This window comes from Rhinatrema bivittatum, chromosome 11 (assembly GCF_901001135.1).
Source record: "Rhinatrema bivittatum chromosome 11, aRhiBiv1.1, whole genome shotgun sequence".
NCBI lineage: Eukaryota > Metazoa > Chordata > Amphibia > Gymnophiona > Rhinatrematidae > Rhinatrema > Rhinatrema bivittatum.
Genome location: NC_042625.1, coordinates 72,155,595 through 72,175,616, shown reverse-complemented (window position 1 = coordinate 72,175,616; position 20,022 = coordinate 72,155,595). Strand labels below are relative to the sequence as shown.

General features: G+C 42.0%; 1 protein-coding gene across 4 annotated transcripts in view; it reads right to left on the bottom strand.

The window, feature by feature from the left end:
- SPINT2 (serine peptidase inhibitor, Kunitz type 2) overlaps positions 1 to 20,022 on the bottom strand; it is a 118,990-nt gene that overhangs the window by 9,206 nt on the left and 89,762 nt on the right. The window contains exon 9 of one of the 4 annotated variants that reach the window (XM_029619513.1): positions 10,417 to 10,472. The exons of the other annotated variants lie outside the window; for them this stretch is intronic. Coding sequence (XP_029475373.1) covers positions 10,432 to 10,472 — 41 coding nt within the window. The 3' untranslated portion in view covers positions 10,417 to 10,431. Of the gene's footprint in view, positions 1 to 10,416; positions 10,473 to 20,022 lie in introns of those variants that run through there. 4 annotated transcript variants of the gene reach the window in all.

Below are 20,022 nucleotides of genomic sequence, written 5' to 3'. Positions count from 1 at the left end.
AGGAGAAATTTTCAAAGCTGCGTGCCTCTTTGGTGTGCACGGCTTCGGCAGGGTGCCGCTAAAGAGGCATTTTTATGGCTCCTCCTGATGACATCATATGCTGGGCTCCAGCGGAAAGTCCACTGCAGCTGCACAGCCAAAAGAAAAAAGAAGTCATTTGATGTTCCGGGGCTCACCCAGAGCCGATCACCACTTCTTCCCTCTCTGAAGGTCCCCTGTGTAGGTTTCTGATGACAGCATTCTTTAAGACCTGGGCAGAAGTGGCTGTTTAAGCTGGGACAGGAGGGGTGAGAGATGGTACTGTTGAAAAGACCAGGAAGACCTACTGTGGAATCATGGTTGTTTTTATGGAGAGAAGTGACATTGCACTGTGGAGTGCTGTTCAGGAGCCACTGAGTGTGAGTGCATCACCACATTCTATTCGTTAATTTGAGTGATCATCTCACAGAGCTTTTCATCTAAATGATTGCCTCTTAAAAGATGACTGACGTCCCTTGCTTGTGAATCATCTCACAGATGCTAGTTGTTCGAAGCCAGGTCATATGGCTAGCCCCAATAAAGCCAAAGGAGATATATGAATCCTATTATTCAGTTTCACATATTGATCGAAGTAGATGGCAGATGCCCTCCTCTGCATCCAAGTGTGGTTTTGGATAATTGCCTTGTTAATGGCAGGTAAGAAAAGTTTCAACTTTTGAATAGTCATGAATATATACTGCATATGTAGAACTAGTGAATGCAAGCAGATAGCATTAAACTTTGAAAAATTATGGTTTCCCACATTCTCATGTATAAAACACCGAGTATGTTGTGAACTGGAAGGGCTACCAGTTCAGCTGGCGTGTCTAGTATTTGAAGAAGCCAAAGGAGCTCAGATTAGTGATCTGTCTTTTGCAGACATGAATGCCCAGTACTGAATCCATCTTTTCCATAAACTTAAAATAGGTAAGATCCTCTGGTGGTGAGGCATGGTTCGGAGAATCTGGAAGAAGGTCAGAGGGTATGCTGGTAGAGTCTTTATCCGCACCTAAAAAGTATTGGGTCATTTACTTAGGATCCCTGTGACAGAGGACAAACCAGAAGGGACTGCAGGTTGACTGAGGTAGAGCGGCCTGGTCTAACACCTCTGACCTGTTAGAATCCACTGCAATGGATAAGGAACCAAGGGTTCTGATGAGGAGTTCATCCCTTTAGAAATCAGGATGCTGATCTGTGGTATCGCCATAGCAATTAGTAAAAACAGACTCCAAAATGTTCCTTCCATCTCCTTGGTCAGAGAAGTAAAGAAACTCATGTCTGCGATTTGGTCAAGTGACAGATGTATTCTCTGGCTTGGCAGAGATGTATACTGAGAAATCTGGTTCAGTCTGTCAATTGCATCAGAGCTGTGCCGTGGGTCCTTCTACTGTGCAACACGGAATCATATGATATAGTATCCTGAGCACGAAGGCCTTGCGTGTGTGTGTTAATGAGAGCACCTCTGCGCATGTGTGTGGGGGTACGAGAACCTGTATGCATGAGTGAGTGAGCCTGTGTGCATGTGTGGTATGATGAGTGGCTGTATGTGAGCATGGGTATGTTAGAGGGAGTATGTAACAAATTAAAGTTTGTGTAGCAACCCCAACCCCCCCCCCCCCCCAAACACATACAGCCACAACCTCCTTAGAGTGACTGTAAATCAAAGATCCTAGTTATTGAATGTGGGAGATTCTCTTATTAGATGTTGAGTGTTAGATCAAAACTTTTATTAATTAATTTGAGAACTTAAAAAAAATTGAATGATATCCTGTTGGTCAGTAGTTTTGAAATTTATTCTGTTAGTATAGTTTTACTATTATGATTGATGTGTGTGTGGGACAGTTGGTGTATATGTGAGAGGAAATGTATGAGAGGGCAAGTGTATAAGAGGGTGTGTGCAAGAGAAACGAACACGTAAGTATGCGTAATAAAGAAAACGTGTGTGGCCCCCACCTCCTCCAGTCCATGACTATCTCAGGATGATTAAATATCAAGAATTTAAATATTTCCTGCTCTCTAAACCTGGGACTTTTATTAGTTTTAATTACTGAATGTTATTTATGTTTCTGCTTTGAAATATTTTATTGGTATTTTGGAAAAAAAGTTATCATGATTTTATCCATTTTCTAAAATTGTTAATGCCATCCTGGGTGGCTAGAAATGGACAGGGCTTTTTTTGTTTTATTGCATATAAGCTTCTTAGGAGTTTTTCTTGTAAGGACTTATAGCCAAGTAGCCAGATACAGTAAATGGCAGACCAAGGTATGCACACTTTACTTGAAATTTGGGTTGGAGATTTTTTGGTACAGTTCTGCTGATATGTGAACCAGGAATATTTATGATAGAAAATGAAATTTTTTTAAACCTGTAGATGCAGCATTTTTGTATCTAGAGAAGGCTAGCACAGGAGTGGTGTGTGTGGTGGGGAGGGGAGAAAATGGGGAGTGGACTGAAGTCAGGGAGAGAAAGTATGCCCACTGCCTCTAATCCATGTCAATCTGAAGGGGGGTGAGATAAGCCCTTCTCCCACCTCCTCCCAGTCTGACTTCCTTACCTTTTGCCCCTGAAGAGCAGGGATCAGATGGAGAGAGAGGGGGAATAGGGCACTATCAGACAATTTTTTCCCAGGGCACCATTTGCCTTAGAGCCAGCTGCGGCCATGCCGATGGTGCCAATGGACCCAGCTTAGAATGTTTATGCTTTTTCGATGTAGGCTTCGATAGCTCCAGTAATTGATGCCATTATCTCTGATGCAAAGTGGCTAGTGGACTAGACCCCGTGGCTTCAGTCTGAGCAGACAGGGTTAAGGAGCTTCTGCACCCTCGGCAAGGCAGATGAGGGTGCACCATGGGATGAGGACCTACTGAGACTCCAGAGAGATTTACACAGTTTTTCAATGTGAAGTATCCTAGACCTCTGCTAGTGCACAGGCACATCAGCTATTCTGGTCATGGTCCAGGACCAAAGACATCGGTAATAATTCATGGCCACTGGGGAGGGTCATATAGAATTTTTCAAACATTGTTCACCCACAGTTGATTTCTTCTTCTGATTGGACATGGTGGAAGACATTTTTTTTTCTTGGTAGCATTGAAAAGTGCTGTTGTGGGGCTAGAGGAGTCAGGAAACAAACTGAAGAAAAATTATCGAATTGAGAAGATTTTTACAGGAAAAATATAGGAAAGATGAAGTTCACATGCTGTGCTCGGACAAAACAAATGACTGAGACAACCCAAGAGGCAATGCCTGCATGGCAACTCCCACATAAGCTCAGTACAGTTTAAAGCTCTACAAGCTTGGAGAGACGAGTCTGTTTGGTGCCATCAGATTTCACCCACATGTAACGGCTCATTCAGCCTGCTTATTGATGGAAAAAAGTTGCTTACCTGTAACTGATGTTCTCTGAAGACAGTAGCTCACTAGTTTTATACATGGGCATTGGGCAACATCCAAAAGCACCAGCCATGAACATATTTTCAGACCTTTCTAAGAAAAGCCAGAAGGGCCCTCTGAGCATGTGCAGCATGTCCTGCATTCCTGTGGCCATGCAGTGTGCCTTGGGAGAAATTAAGCTAAGCTCAACTCAAAGGGGAAGTAAGCTTGTGTGACTGGTGAACTGCTAAACTAAGAGAATACAGTTATTGGTAAGCAACTTTGATTTCTTTGACAAGCCGTTCACCATAGCCACATACATGCACTCCCTAGCCAAGGGTTTTCCTCAAAACAAAAAAGGAAAAACCTACCACCACCCACCAACAAGGCAGTAAACTGGTGGTTGCATAGTAGTAAAAAAAAAGACACCAAAGCATTGCATCAGGAACCAGTATCCAAATATTAACTGACTCCACATTACAGCTTTGCATATCTCTTCAGAGATAGACCTAAAACAGGGTTATCAATGCAGCCAGTCTCTTAACATTATGGGCCTCGACATGTTTCTCCAAGTTCAAAGGTTATTCTTTGGTTATGCCCAGTCATCATTAGATAAGACTTTCCAACATAGCTATCCCACACAAAAAGCAGGACAGACTTTCTAAGGTCTTTTATCCATTCTAGATCAGTATTTCAAGAAGTATGCTTTTAGACCTGATTAAATATGCCACAAAAAAAAAAAATCACTGTCTGATGCTCAGTCCATCTATGCTCTGGTCTCAGCACCTTGCAGCTGGGGGCACAAACTGATAGAGAATTTTCTGAGAACATGTGTAATCATGTATGCTGCTCTTCCTAGTTGCAGCATAAGCCCTGGAGTGTGTAAACTAATGGGCAGCATATACAGCATGGATAGCTGGGACCTGCCTCGTGCAGCACACAATGCACAGAACACCTTCTCATCTTCCCGTCTGATTCCTTCAAGCCTGTCATCTCCAAGCTGAGTGAGACCAGGAGAGCCTTCACTGAGCACTGGTTGTAACTCCCTTAGTAGTGGGAGCAGTAGCAGAGGAGCAGCTCTGGTAGCCACATACAGCAGCCAAAACAATTAACTGAGCCAGCTGCCCATTCCACATTGACTTCTCCTGCAGGAGCTGGTGCATTGTGATAGCTTTGTGTGTCTTTGCCTCCTTTCCTTTTGTTTAAAAATTTGGAAGAGACTTGTTCGGGGCTTTTCAGTGCTTTCCTAGCTCTTCTTTTGGCTAAGAGCTCTCTCCACAGAGGCTTCTGTGTCACACATTTTTGTTAATGGGAGGCAGATCTTGCACATGAGAAGGTATGGAACTATTCAAGATTTCTGTTGCCTACCTTGTAATTCAAACTACAAAACTTTGACATGTGGTCTTGGGAGAAATGCTGGAAGGATGAATGGCCAATTAAATGGGAAGCTGCCACAGCCTTAGGCAGAAATTTAGTATGGGTGCATAGCTCCGCTCTATAATAATGAAACAGTGTAAGGTGGATACTTTACTAGGGCCTGAAGTCCTCTAACTATGCAAGCTGAACTTACTATCACCAAAATATGAACTTCCAGAAAAGTAGTTTAGTCTATAAGAGTTCAGCAGCTCAAACGTTTCATCAGCTGCATTAATGCCACACAGATGTCATGACAGTGCAGGTGGCTTGATGGGACGCATCACATGAAGCAAGCTGTACATGAATCTTACAATTAAGTGTTATACAGAGTCTGTCTTCCTTTTACAGGAGGGGCAATGTTCCTTCATATCCAAGATCGAGAAACATGTGAACCTCCAACTATCCGAGCAACTAGAAAATCAAAACATCCTGTACCACAACCAACACGGCTTCAGAAAATTCCTAAGCACCGAGACCCTCCTATCGCTCACAGAAACAGCACTGAGAGGCATCGACGCCGGTCACTCTTACCTCCTCATCCTCCTGGACATCTCTGCCGCCTTTGACACCGTAAACCATGACTTACTCATAACGTGACTGGTGGAGATCGGCCTAAGAGAAAACACCCTCAACTGGTTTCAATCATACCTATCCAACAGATCCCACAAAGTCCACCTCAACAACTGCGAATCAGACCAATACCCACTCCCCCATGGAGTTCCACAAGGATCGTCCCTTTCATCAACCCTGTTCAATATATACATGCTCCCACTCTAATTCCTCTCCACAGCTTGAACCTCATTTTCTACATCTACGCAGACGATGTCCAGATTCTCCTCCCCATCAAAGAAAGTTTAACCAACACTATTACACTCTGGGACACACTCGCCACCCAAATAAAGAATATCCTCTCGCAGATATCCCTCACCCTCAAAATAACTGAAATACTACACATATCAAACAAACCCTCCACCAAAACCAACAAAGACCTCTCCTCTCCCCTACCTAACACCTCCCTCGTCAATAAGGTCAGAGATCTTGGCATCACCCTTGACTCAGACCTCAATATGAAAAAACACATCAGCATGACAATCAAAGAGGGCTTCTACAAACTACAAGTCCTCAAAAAGCTCAAACCACTTCTTTTCCCCTATGATTACCACTCCGTGCTACAATCCCTCATACTATCCAAGTTGGACTATTGTAACTCCCTCCTCCTTGGACTTCCTGCCTCCACCTTAAAACCCCTCCAGCTGCTTCAAAACGCAGCAGCCAGATCCCTCACAAACAGCAACCGTTCCTCACACATCACCCCCATACTAAAAGAACTCCACTGGCTCCCCATATCACACCGATCACAATACAAAATTCTCACCATACTTCACAAAACCATCAACAACCATAAAATCAAATGGTCCAATAACCCTTCCCAACCACACCACAGCCAGAAAAACCTGCGATCTCAAAACAGGCCTACTTATTCCCCACACTAAACTAGCACACCTCACCTCCACCAGACAACGCACCTTCTCTGTAGCTGGACCCACCCTCTGGAACAAGCTCCCCTCTCAACTCAGACTGGAACCCTCCATTGACTCATTTAAAAAGAAATTGAAAACATGGCTATTCCTCAATGCCTACCATGACAACCTAACCCTCCCCCCCACCTTCACTCCCTACTGCAACGCAAACTGTGCCTCTCAGACCCGCCATTACAATCATTGTACTTTTTGACATCCAATATTGAGACCCCCCAACCCTCACACCCACCGTTATTCTTATCAAATGCTACTCCCGCCACATGTTCTCCCTACAATGCCTATACCACTCTTCTTAAAGTTCGCAATTTAAACTTACGTTACATAATATGTATTAGTACCAGTCACAGTTATTGTTAAACGATTTTTGTTAAATGTTTGTATATTTTGTATCAATCTCAGTTAATGTTAAAATGTAAAATAGTATGACCCTAGTCATACTATTGTAGTTGTTGTAATATGAACCGGTGATGTACGCCAACGAATGTCAGTATATAAAAGCAAATAAATAAAATTGCATCAAGATGTACCTTAAGAGTTTGCTTTTGAGTCCAAATTCAAATATATAGAAGGTAGTCAAGCAGTGTGTATGGAACAGGAAAGGGATCTATGGCTTTGCTCCTACACCAGACAGCACACCACCTCCATTTTTCATTTATACAATCTTTAGTAGATTCCTTCTTAGAAGCCTGAAGTACTTGAGACACCAACTCTGAGACCATAAAAACTTATTACTTTGTTCTTAATCAGTCCACAAAGGTAATGAATTGAGATAGATGTGAAGTAATGTACCCTTGTTCTGCAATATTGGAGTCTGGAAAGATGTTGAATTTTGTTGGTTTTCTGATGGATATGTTAAAGGATTGAAAACACTGTCTTGGCAAAATGGCAACTATGACAATTTAAATTTGGACACTTATAGACTGCCTTTCCAAAGGATCTGCACAAGGAAAGATACACTCATAAAACATGTTAAGCAAGCAGACAGTCTGACAAACGCCCCCCCCCCCCCCCCCCACTACACTATTAAAAAGTTAGCACTGATCAGAATCACTACAAGATCCACAATCAATTTTTATAATTTATTCTAAGACAAATCAGCATTAAATATGACTCCTCAATCTGCACATTGCACCTAAAAACACCTCCCACAGCTTGAGAGCAACCCGATCTAGAACACTGCACCAGAAGATTAAGACTGGTACAACTTTTCATATGCCCTCCCCCCCCCCCCCCCCCAATCATACATGTACTAAGAACTGGCATGAGGCATTTTAAAAATACTACAATATTAAAGGCCAGGTTTTTGTCAATGTAAATAGCCAGATTTTAATATTGCCTTCAGATGTCAGGTAAAACTTCCAACAGAAAGCCTTTAGAAAGGTATTCACAAGTTTGGTGCCAATGCACAGAAAGTTCAAACATCATTTCTCAAGAGAATACATAGTTGGGCTTCCTGGGCTGTTCTTAGGGCATGATGTGGAGAATACCAATTCAGCCAATTTCTTATCCCTTATGGCCCTAAAACTTAAATGTAAACCTTAAAAGATATGCTCAAGACTTACTGGCAACAAATGGAGTTTCTGAAGCAGAGAGGTTGCTCTCTCTCCTGTCCCAGAATCATTTGTGCTGCTGCATTCCAGACATTCTGCATGTTGCACATATTTCTTCATAAATCAAACTTGCTATACAGAGGACTTATTGAATATATTAGTGACCTTCATATAGTGCCACTTATGGCTTCTCTTGTGTCAGTGGTAAGACCTGAGAAAGCACTAGGGCTTTATAATCATGAGGTCACCAACTAAGTGAAATTCTAGGATCCTTCGATGTGAAGTTATCAAATGCACTTATCTTTGAAAGAGTCCACTTTAACATTCCGTAGTCAGGTTGACATCGAAGGATCCTAGAATTTCGCTTAGTTGGTGACCTCATGATTATAAAGCCCTAGTGCTTTCTCAGGGCTTACCACTGACAACAAGCCAAGAAGCCATAAGTGGCACTGTATGAAGGTCACTAATATATTAGATAAGTCCTCTGTATAGCAAGTTTGATTTATGTTGAGTTTTGATTTCATGCTATAATTCAGGTATTTTTTTTGAATAGTATATCATGCAAATATTTCTTCAGCAGACTCATAAAGAGCTTGAGGTAAACCAGATACAAGATTTATAGGCCATGCACAACTATCTTAAAATTAATGTGATCTAAAAAGCTTGTATAACTGACAAACTAAAGCAGTTTAATAAAAGCTTTCCTAGTGATTGCTAGAATATTTTAGATCCATCTTTAAACCCAAGCCTAAAATTATCCAAAAGATAACATTTTGTAATTTGGGAGTAAAGGACAGTCCCATTAATAATGGGAAGCAGGCTCAATGCCAAATTATAGGATCTCAAACTTGCTGGAATTTAACCATATGCAAACATTTAAAATCTCCAATGCACCAATATATTATCTCGTACTGGAAAATGGATGTACACATCACATAAATGGCATTTTAAAACCAAACCTAATGATCTCCAAGCAGTTTTAGATTGTTAAATAAGATTTGGTATAGGCAGTGCTATCTTTCCGGGGGAAAAAAAAATGCTGGTACTCACATGCAGGATGCATATTATATATATTGAGGGACCACAGGGCAAATAAAGCAAATAGTGGAAAAAAGGTGCGAGTACTCAGTACCAGCAAGTATCCCCTGAAAAATAGCCATGGTTACGGAGATGAACCCTGTGGAATACCACAGTAAGCCAGTGGGATGATGTATGCAGTCTCCAATTGTTTCTCTGAACTATCCAAAGAAAAAACAGGATAGAACCAATTCCTAACCGGGCCTCCACCCCTCAATTCTACCAATTTTTCCAAGAGGCAGAGATCATGATTAACTGTATTGAATTCACAAGATAGACCCAGAAGTACTAGCAATGATGACCTATCCCAGTCTACAATATGCTGAAAATCAGTTGATGAAACTGTTGCCATGCTAGCCTCATTAATCATTATCTTGCTTTATAAAATGCCCCAAGTCTCTTGTCCTGTATGTTTATTAGATTGTAAGCTCTATTGAGCAGGGACTGTTTTTTGTGTTTGTACAGTGCTGCATGTGTCATGTAGTACTGCAGAAGTTTTAGTAGTAGAAATATATCTAAATATTAAGCCTGTTCTAAGAATAGAGTTGTTTTGAAACTGCATATTCAATTATTTTATTAAAAAAAAAAGAGTAGGTTAGATACTGGCCTATAATTATAGTTCTGGGCTCAGTAAAACTCTTTAGGAGTGGAAAAAAATGGTCTCCTTAAGACATGAAAGAAAAAACAGTATTCATTCAAGGAAGCATTAATCATCTTAAATTACCCAGTTTAATAAATCCCTTATTGATAAAACTGACAAGGCTTGTTGGTATCAACATCAACCCTCCCAGCAACTTCCTGGCTTTTCTCCACTGCATGAAAATTAGTACAAAACTGTTTAGGTTTCTTCCTTACCAGGAAAATCTGGTTTAACTCCTGTGGGCTGTCCAATTATTTCTGAATTTTAATAATTTTATTTTCAAATAAAGACACAAACTCTACAATCTGGAACCCCCAGATATTAATTAAATCTGTTGAGGGTTTTTGGAGCTCAAGCTATTTCTAGTAGAAAGAAATAAAGCTGAAACTTTTTTTGCAGTCATTTCTTTATAACTAGAACTTCTATTCTACTTCAAAATTGTATCTGACTCTGCTCATGTTTTCACCACAAGCATTCCAATCTGCACCCTACTTGTTTAACAGAAGTCTTCAGAGGACCAAGGGGCCGGTTTACCAGAACGAGATTGTTGGGCTTTAATTGGAGCAATCACATCTAAAAGTATTCTGCAACTCCAAATTCCACATATTAAGTAATTGACAGTCATTAGATAGATTTAAGTTTCATTCTCTTAAGCAATAAAATCTATATTAATCCTTTAAGTATAATTAAGTTTTTCCTATATGTTTCAGGGGATGTGTTTTCAGTTTAATTAAATGATGGGTTTAAAAAAAATCTTTGACAGACTGTACCTCATTCTTCTCATTGAAGCAGCAAATATCCATCTGGCTTTATGAGTTTATTTAACTACCAGTTGTACCAGCACTGTCGTAAACAGGGCTGAAATAAAATGTTGGGTATGATTAATATTTACTTTGATGACCTGTCACTTAAGAAAACTACTAGTCATGATAAAGTTGCCAGCTCCACTATACAATCAATTAGGCTATCAATGTAAATTAGATGTTTCTGCAAGAGGCCCACCATAATAGCCAATTTATCATTCTAGTTTGAAAACAAAAACTTTCACATCCCAGGGTTCATTCAGAATGCAGCTGCTAGAATGATTTTTGCATGCCCAAGATGGACAGGTGCAACACACCCCTGCATTAGTTACCTATTGAGCTGAAGGTAAAGTTTAAATATTTGTGCTTAATTTTCCAAATGAGAACAGATTGTCTTATTTGCAACAAATTCGAAAAGCAAGTTTGCTTACCGTAAACGGTGTTTCCATAGATAGCAGGATGAATTAGCCATGCTGACTGGGAGTGTCACGACTGGGATCAGTAGGCGGAGTTTTCTCCAAGAGTACAGAGTTTTCAACTCTGTGCGGTTGCGCGGTGAGGTTCCCTCGCAATTGCCCGATTTACCTCAGTCTCTTGTAACAAAGCAAGAAGTGCATAGAAAAATAAAGGTGTAGTCAGTGTATGTGAAGACTGTCTAGGGAGGAGGGAGGGAACACATGGCTAATAGAGATGTGAATCGGAACTGATATCGGATCCGATTCTGGTTCCGATTCACATCTATAGAGATATATCAGTTCCGATTCACATCTCTATAGATGTGAATCGGAACTGATATCGGATCCGATTCTGGTTCCGATTCACATCTCTAATGGCTAATTCATCCTGCTATCTATGGAAACACTGTTTACGGTAAGCAAACTTGCTTTTTCCCCAGCCATAGCAGGCTGAATTAGCCATGCTGTCTGGGAGTCCCAAGCTCCCGGGTGGTGTCAAGGTGTTTTGTTTGTAGGTTAGGACGCCACCCTTAAATTCTGAACAGTAGACAGTCTTATTTTTGTGTCATGGTTGACAGTATTGCCAAACCCATGGCTGCATCAGAAGAGCTCTGCTGTTGTAAACAGTAGTGCGCTGTGAAAGCGTGGCGAGAAGACCAAGTTGCTGCTTTGCAAATGTCTATCAGCGGAACGTTTCTGTAGTGGGCGACTGACGTTGCAGTTGCTCTTATCTGGTGTGCTTTTCATCTTATATTCAATGGTATATTGCGCTTATTGTAGCAATACGTAATGCATTGGGATAACCAACTAGCCAGAGTTCTCCTGGAGACAGGTTGGTTGGGAGTTAGGGTTGAAGGAGAGGAATGGCTGAGATGGCCTGGAGTCTGATTGAGTTCTCTGTTTGTAATAAGCCAATGCTCTTTTACAGTCCAAGGTATGGAGAAACTTATCTGTCATTCTGATGAGGTTTTGGCTTGAAAATTGGGAGAGAAATGGACTGGTTGATATGAAACGCAGATACTACCTTAGGGAGGAAGGCAGGATGAGGTCGAAGGGTACATTGTTATGAAAGAATTCTAAGTACGGGGAGTAGAGAACTAAGGCTTGCAGTTCTCCGTGCTGATGTTACTGCCACCAAGAAAACAGTTTTCCAAGTAAGGTATTTGACATGACAAGAGTCTAGAGGTTCAAAAGGAGGTAACATTAACGGTTCCAGTACGATACTGAGATTCCATGGTACCGGCGGCTTTGTGACCGGTGGTCTCAGATGCAGAATGCCACGCATGAATCTGGAGATTAAAGGGTGGTTGGAAATGGGTAGTCTGTTGTGAGTACGATGGAAAGCTGCAATTGCACTAACATGCACTCGAACGGAGGTGTATGCTAGACCCGCTGAGAAAAGAGTATGGAGGTATTCCAGAAGACGTGTTATCGTTGTAGAGAAGGGGTCTAGATTCTTTGGTCTGCACCATTCTGAGTAACGATGCCATTTCCCGGCATAGTTGTGCCTGGTGGACGGTTTTCTGGATTCAATGAAAACGTCCTCAAGTTAAGATGAGAGTCCTGGGTAATTTAGTGATGGTGTCTAATGATCTGAAGTCGGCGAAACAATGTGACAAGGCGATAGCTAAAGCCAGAAGAATGCTGGGCTGCATAGAGAGAGGAATATCGAGTAAGAAAAGGGAAGTGATTATCCCCTTGTACAGGTCCTTGGTGAGACCTCACCTGGAGTATTGTGTTCAGTTCTGGAGACCATATCTCCGAAGAGACAGAGACAAGATGGAGGCGGTCCAGAGAAGGGCGACCAAAAAGGTGGAAGGTCTTCATCAAATGACTTATGAGGAGAGATTGAAGAATCTAAATATGTACACCCTGGAGGAAAGGAGGAGCAGAGGTGATATAATACAGACTTTCAGATACTTGAAAGGTTTTAATGATCCAAAGACAACGTCAAACCTTTTCAATAGGAAAAAAATCAGCAGAACCAGGGGTCACGATTTGAAGCTCCAGGGAGGAAGATTCAGAACCAATGTCAGGAAGTATTTCTTCACGGAGAGGGTGGTGGATGCCTGGAATGCCCTTCCGGAGGAAGTGGTGAAGACCAGAACTGTGAAGGACTTCAAAGGGGCGTGGGATAAACACTGTGGATCCATAAAATCAAGAGGCCGTCAATAAAGAGTGGGTGGCTCGCCAGAACGACGGCTACTGCCTGGAGATAATACCCTTATTCAATAAACATACACATGGTTACTGTGACTCCAACATCGCTCTAAGCTACAACAGCAAGAGGAAATGTGGAAAAAAAGGATTCGCACTCACAAAGCGGGGAGTAGCTGGCTTGTTACGGCGGTTACTACCCCAAACCAAATAAGCCTGATACTTCACGTTCAACCCATATCCAGCATAGCTCTCTGCTTCAACAGCAGGGGAGAAGAAAAACTGATACTACACGCATATCCAGCATAGCTCCCTGCTTCAACAGCAGGAGAGAAGAAAAACAACCAATAAGGGCTGAATAACATAGTCTGGGTAAAACAAATAAGCATGGGTGTAGCTTGCTTATTGCGGCGGTTACTTCCCCTACTACCCCTAACTAACCAAGCTTGATATTTCACTTGGATGCACCTCCATCACTGCTCTCTACATTAATGGTGGGGGTGGAAGGGAAATAGAACCAAAGAGCTAAGAGAAACAGATAAGTATGAGAAAAAATGTGTGAAGCTTGCTGGGCAGACTGGATGGGCCGTTTGGTCTTCTTCTGCCGTCATTTCTATGTTTCTATGTTTAGTACGTGCCTTTCAATCTCCATGCTGTCAGATGGAGGGATTGATGCATTGGATGAAGAAGGGATCCCCCCCATCTGAGTTAGAAGTTGGGGATGGTTTTCCAGCAGAATTGATGGGCGAATGGATAGTTGTTTGAGATACACATACCATAGCTGCCTTGGCCAGGATGGGGCTATGAGTATCATGTCCGCTACATCTGATGCATTTCTGTATCGTTTTTGATATGAGTGGAATGGGAGGGTAAGCATAGAGTAGGCCCTCCATCCATGGAATGAGGAAAGCATCTGAAACATAACTAAGTTTGCTTGTGTGGATTGAGCAAAATGCCAGAGTTTGCCGGTTGCTCTCTGTGGCACACAGATCCATAGTTGGAAAACCCCACTGTTGGAATATGTTGGACACTACCTCCCGGTGCAAGGTCGATTCGTGTGGATGGAAAATTCTGCTGAGGCGGTCTGCTGTTACATTGTCTAGAACGGGAAGGTAGAGGCTTGTATCGAGACTTGGTTGGATATTGCCCACGTCAGTATGCGAAGTGCTTCTCGACAGAGAATCCAGGAACCTGACCCTCCTTTGTTCACGTAGAACATGGCTATCTGATTGGTCTGTGTACACCATGATATGTTTTCCTTGAAGTTGGGAAGAAGATTTGAAGTGCCCACCAAATGGCTCGAAGTTAAAGGAGATTGATTTGAAAATTAAACTCCCAAAGAGACCAACGTCCCTGAGTTTTTAAGTTGTTCAGATGGGCTCCTCAGCTCTTCCGGGAGGCATCCCTGGTGAGAGTGACTTGAGGAGGCCGCTGAAACTGTGCTCCCGAGTTCATATGGTTGGTGTTCATCCACCATTGAATGTCTGTACGCATTTGTCTGGTGAGGCGTACTCTGGTTGAGAGTGGTTGCCAGAACTGACACCATTGGTTCTTGAGTCCCCATTGTAGGCGACGCATGTGGAGTCTTGTGTATTGGACTACATGGATGGCTGCTGCCATATGACCCAGCAGTTGAAGAATTTGCCGTGCCGACGCATGCAATTGATTGAATAGACGCTGAGCTAGAGAAGACAGCGTTTGTATCCAATCCTGTGGTAGGTACGCCCTCTGATGCACAGTATTGATTAGCGCCCCAATGAACTGTAGACTTTGAGTTGGTTGTAGATGGGATTTTTCGTAATTGATTATGAATCCCAGCTTCTGAAGACAACTGATTGTTTGGAATGCATGAGTCTTTAATGTAGTGTGCTCCGAAGCTACCAACAGCCAGTCGTCGAGATAGGGAAAAATCTGTATTGAGAGCTGTCTGAGATGAGCCACCACCACCGCTAAGCATTTTGTGAATACCCTTGGGGCCAAGGAAAGGCCAAAGGGTAGGACTTTGTTTCCAAGTTCAGAACAATCACTATCAATTCAAAGGGAAGGGTGCATGGGTATATGGGAATAAGCATCCTTCAGGTCTATGGAGCATAGCTAGTTGCTGGGTTGCAGAAGGGGTAGAATACTCGAGAGATGTCATCTTGACTTTTTCTTTTTGAATGTGTTTGAGGTTTCGCAAATCTAAGATTGGCCGAAGACCTCTCGATTTTTTTGGAATGAGAAAATATGGGAAGTAAAACCCTTGATTTTTTAATTAGGTTGGGATTACTCGAATTGAGTTCTGCAACTGTAGAGTGACTAACTGTTCCCATAGGTCTGTTGAATGTTTTGATGTGTTCTTGAGGGGAAATTTGAGGAAGTGTGGGAAGAGTTAGAAAATTCAATTTGCAACCTTCTTTTATGATGTTTAGCACCCAGCGGTCTGAAGTAATCGCTTTCCAGCTGGCATAAAAATGCTGAAGGCAGCCCCCTATGTAGTGCGGTGGCTCTGGGTAACTCAAAAAGATTGAGTTTGTTTTGGAGGTGCTGCTGGAGTTTGTTTTGGAGGTCGTGGTTGGCGAGGACATCCACGTGAAGGTTGAGTTTGTGGTTGGTAGTGCTGATTGGGGTAATACTGTGATCTATAAGTATTATATGGCCTAAAAGGTGCCCTTGCATAAGGTCTTCTTCTGAATGAAGGGTAAAATCTTTTAGAAGAAGGATGAGGGTCTTATGATGTCAATGATTGAACTGCAGTATTCTGTTCCTTTAAAAGGGTAACTGTTTCAACAAATCTGTTACCAAATAGATTGTCTCTCAGACAAGGAATATCCAGCAACTTGTCATGGACATCGTCCCTTATGGAACTGACTCTTAACCATGCCATGTGCCGTGCTGCTATAGCTGTTGCTGAGGATCTAGCCGATGATTCAAATGACTCAAACAGAACGGAGTAAATGTCGGAGACCTTCCTCCATGTCTGTGAATGATTGTGGTAAGGAGTTATCCGAAGCCACACATGCTGGTTGTAATCTCTGTAGACATTCAAAGAGGTATTGGATTATTTATTTTTCTATACCGACATTCGATTTGACATATTACATTGGTTTACATACATGATGTCTAAGGCAGGCCTAATGACATGGTACAGTGGATTACGTAAAATTGATGTCGTATCTTTGTGGAGCATGGAGGAATGATATACCTTACGGCCAAAATCATCCAGGGATTTATGATCTTTTCCTGGTGGTGAGTTCGCGTGAAGTTTTGATCTTTAAGCACTAATAGTGCAGATTCCACTACTACCGAGTTATGGGGTAATTGAGTGGACTCAGACCGTGGAATTTCTCATTCGGTATTTTAAAGTCCATCTTCCTTGAGGCTGCTGAGGTAGTAAAGGGTTTTTCCCACATTTTATGTAGAACCGCATCTAGCACAGCATGTGGTGGTAGAGCTGTTGGTTCTGGCAGCATTTCAAATATCTTTAGGATTCCTAGAACCTCAGCTCGAGGGTCGGGGAACCTTTCCTGTTTCAATATTCAGGAGAGATCCTACTTTTTCTATGAATTTAGCGTAGGATAAATCCTCAGGAGGAGAATAAGGTTCAGAAAGGCCCTCAGGGGGATCTGACTGAAATCCTGTAGATGAGGAAGGGGACAAAGTATACCATTGTGAATGTGGAGAATCTGGTCGATCCAGAACTGGAATTGATTTTTCTCTTTGCTTTGGTGACGGGACCGTTGGTAGATGTCGAGGAGAGGTTGGAGAAGATGGACCTGGAATCTGGGTATGAACAGCTTCCAGATCATGGAAGAATGTATTCAAAGCCAGAGAAATTTGTGACATCGCCTTTGATGCTAGGATATGTTGTGAAGGTGTAGGAAATGGTTCTGAAGGTGGGGCAGTGCTCCCAGAGACAAGTCCTGAGAAGGACGGCGTGGTTCTGGGATGGTGGATTGAATGAGATCTTTGAGAAGACGACCAACCCGAATGAGAACTCTCTACCAATGATTCTTCAGAGGGGGAGAGGTGGACTACTTCTACATCAGAATCCATCCGTGGAGATTCCGGCATTTGGAGATGTTTCCTCTTAGCCTTTTGTTTGGAATGGTGTTCACGTTGTGATGGATCCTGGGGAGAGGTAAATGGTGGAGCTGTAGGTGGGTCATGATGTTTTGTACACTTTGCTTCATCATGATGGTGATGTCTAGCATGTTTCCTTTTGCGAATATCATGGTGAGATGACCCAGATAGTGAAGCAGCTCTTCCAGAAGCATCGTCCGATGCACCCTGCGAAGCGTCGTGACTAGGCTGAGGCGTCGATGCGCCGTGGACTGCGCCGTGCACCGATGCGCTGTATGGTTGCTCCGTCTTGGTCTCCCATGCTCAGAGTGCTTCGGCGTCGAGGAGCAGGAACGAGCGGGTACAGAGCCCTGTGACCACTGAACGGCGCATGAGTGGACTTTCCCGCCGAAGGAATCCTTTCGCGGCCCTGGCCGAATCGCCCTCCAGCGATGTGGATTTTCTAGCTGGAGTTTTCTTGAGTTTCTTCGCCGGGCCCAGGGCGACATCTGACCACACGGTCTTGGCATGAGGCTGTGTCATGCTCCGGGCCCAAACAAATAATAATTATGTTCATCAGTGATGGACAATTTTCCCGCATTGGCAGTACTTGAACCCCGATGGCTTCGGAGCCATCGCCGCCAAAGTGACGGGAGAAAAAGTCAAAAAAATTTGAAAAATCTGAAGAGACGAGTGAGGAGAAAAAACCCCTGCTTGCGGAAAAAAAACTCCGCCTACCGATCCCGGTCACGACGCTCCCAGACAGCATAGCTAATTCAGCCTGCTATCACTGGGAAATGTATATTCTCTCTCAATGTCTACAGTTCAGTCAAGGCCCTTTTATTTTTGCTGATATATTTTAAGGGGGTGGGTACAGTCCATCTTAGGGATTGAGTGTTCTCTGTAGTAGGGCCTGTTCTCTGGAATCTTTCAGAATCACTAGACAGAAGCTGTCTTTGTAGAGTTTAAAACAAACAAAACAAAAACACACCCTTAAAACATTTTTCCCCCGGTTGTTTGCTTGCAGACATTTTGCCAGAGGTCTCTAGGTTTGACATTTTAGAACAGACCTCAGTTTGGTGTATATGTTTTTGTTTTTACTACACACACTGTGTTGTAATGGTTTTTATAAATGTTGTACACTCTGAATGAGCTTCTGAAGGCTGATGAAGAGGTTTATAAATAAAGCTAAATAAAAGTGTGCTTGACCAAGGAAGAGTAGCCCAGTATATAATTGCTATTCAACCCCATCTCTTTCCTAAATTTGGAATACAGGCAAGTATCCTGGCAAAGGGTTGAGAGTGTAACTCCAAGTTCTATATGCCACATCTCAGAAATAGCAAATAAATCAACATCCTCATCTATTAGATCATGGACAGTCAACCCTCTCTCAGCCTCAGATCTGTCATCAAGAATATACTTAAGCCACCAAATGAAATTTTCTAAGGAGAAATTGTATCTTACCTGTTAATTTCCTTTCGCTACACCAGTCAAGAACCTATGGGTTTATCCTCCCCATCCAGCCAAATGGAGGCAGAGTTTTAAAACTTTTTTTTTTTTTAAATGACAACAGTAGAACATATATGCAGATTAGAACCAACTCAGCCAGTTTACTACTGTCAAAGCCAAAAAATGATTAGAAAAATACTAAATTTCTAAATATTAAATCTGAAACACCACAACCTAAAAGCTGAATCTAAGCAGAATTAAAATGAACTGAAACATAATTCATATATGAAGGAATGAATTCCCAATGCTAAACAATAAGTCTGAAACAACTTAAAATAGCAATGAGTAAAAACATTTAGCAACAACAAAACAAAGTATAGGGTTCTGGACTGGTGTAGCAGAAGTAAAGGAAAGGAAATTAACAGGTAAGAATTTCTCCTTCCATTACCTTCTGCTCCACCAGTCCTGAACCTATGAGAAATACCAGAGCCCATTTAAGGATGGGGGGGGGGGGGGGGGGGGGGAGATGACAATCCTGCTTTTAAGACAGAACAAAAAATGACTTGTATAGCGAGAAGATCCAACTTATAGTGCTTTGCAAATGTTCTCAAAGAAGTCCATGTTGCAGCTTTTCATATCTCCAATGGACTTACAAAACATCTTTCAGCCCACAATGACACTTGTGCTCTTATTAAATGAGCCTTAATCATATTAAGAATCAATTTACCTTTCAGCAAGCAAGCTGAAGAAATAGCATTCTTTAACCATCCAGCAAACGAAGTCTTCGAAGCTGCTTCTCCCTTTTGTGGACCATAAAAAAACAAAACCTTTCCAACTTCTGGAAAACCTTTGTCCTCTCAAGATAAAGTTTTAAACATCTCCTAACATCCAAATATCTTAAAAACTTTAAACCTTCCTTACACTCTCTCTTACTAAAAGGTAAAACAATATGCTGATTTAAATGAAATGAAGACACAACTTTAGGTATAAAAAGAAGGGACTGGTCTCAAAATAATTGAATTCTTTGTAAAGCACAAAAATGGAGATTGCACAGATAAGGCCTGCAATTCCGAAATTTGCCTTGCAGAGGTAATAGTAACTAAAAAAAACCAAACTCTTAAGTGTTAAGTCCTTAATTGTAGACTCTATTAAAAGGCTCAAAAGGTGAACCAGTTAATGCTTGTAAAACTAAATTTAAACTCCAATGAGGAAAAACAATTTACAGGACAACATAAGTGCTTCACTCCACATAAGAAACAACCAACATCCCTATGGGAAGAAATTAAGTTACCATTAATGTTTCCTCAAAGATGAAATGGCCACAATTTGAGCCTTCAAAGAGAGTTTAAATATAAACCTTGTCCAAACCACCTTGGAAAAAAGGAGAGAATATCTCCTATCTGCTCCTTCCATGGTAATACCTTCTTCAAACAAAAAATCTCAAACACCAAACTTTCTAGAATGTAACATTGTACTAATAACTGAACGCAAATAGCCTCTTTT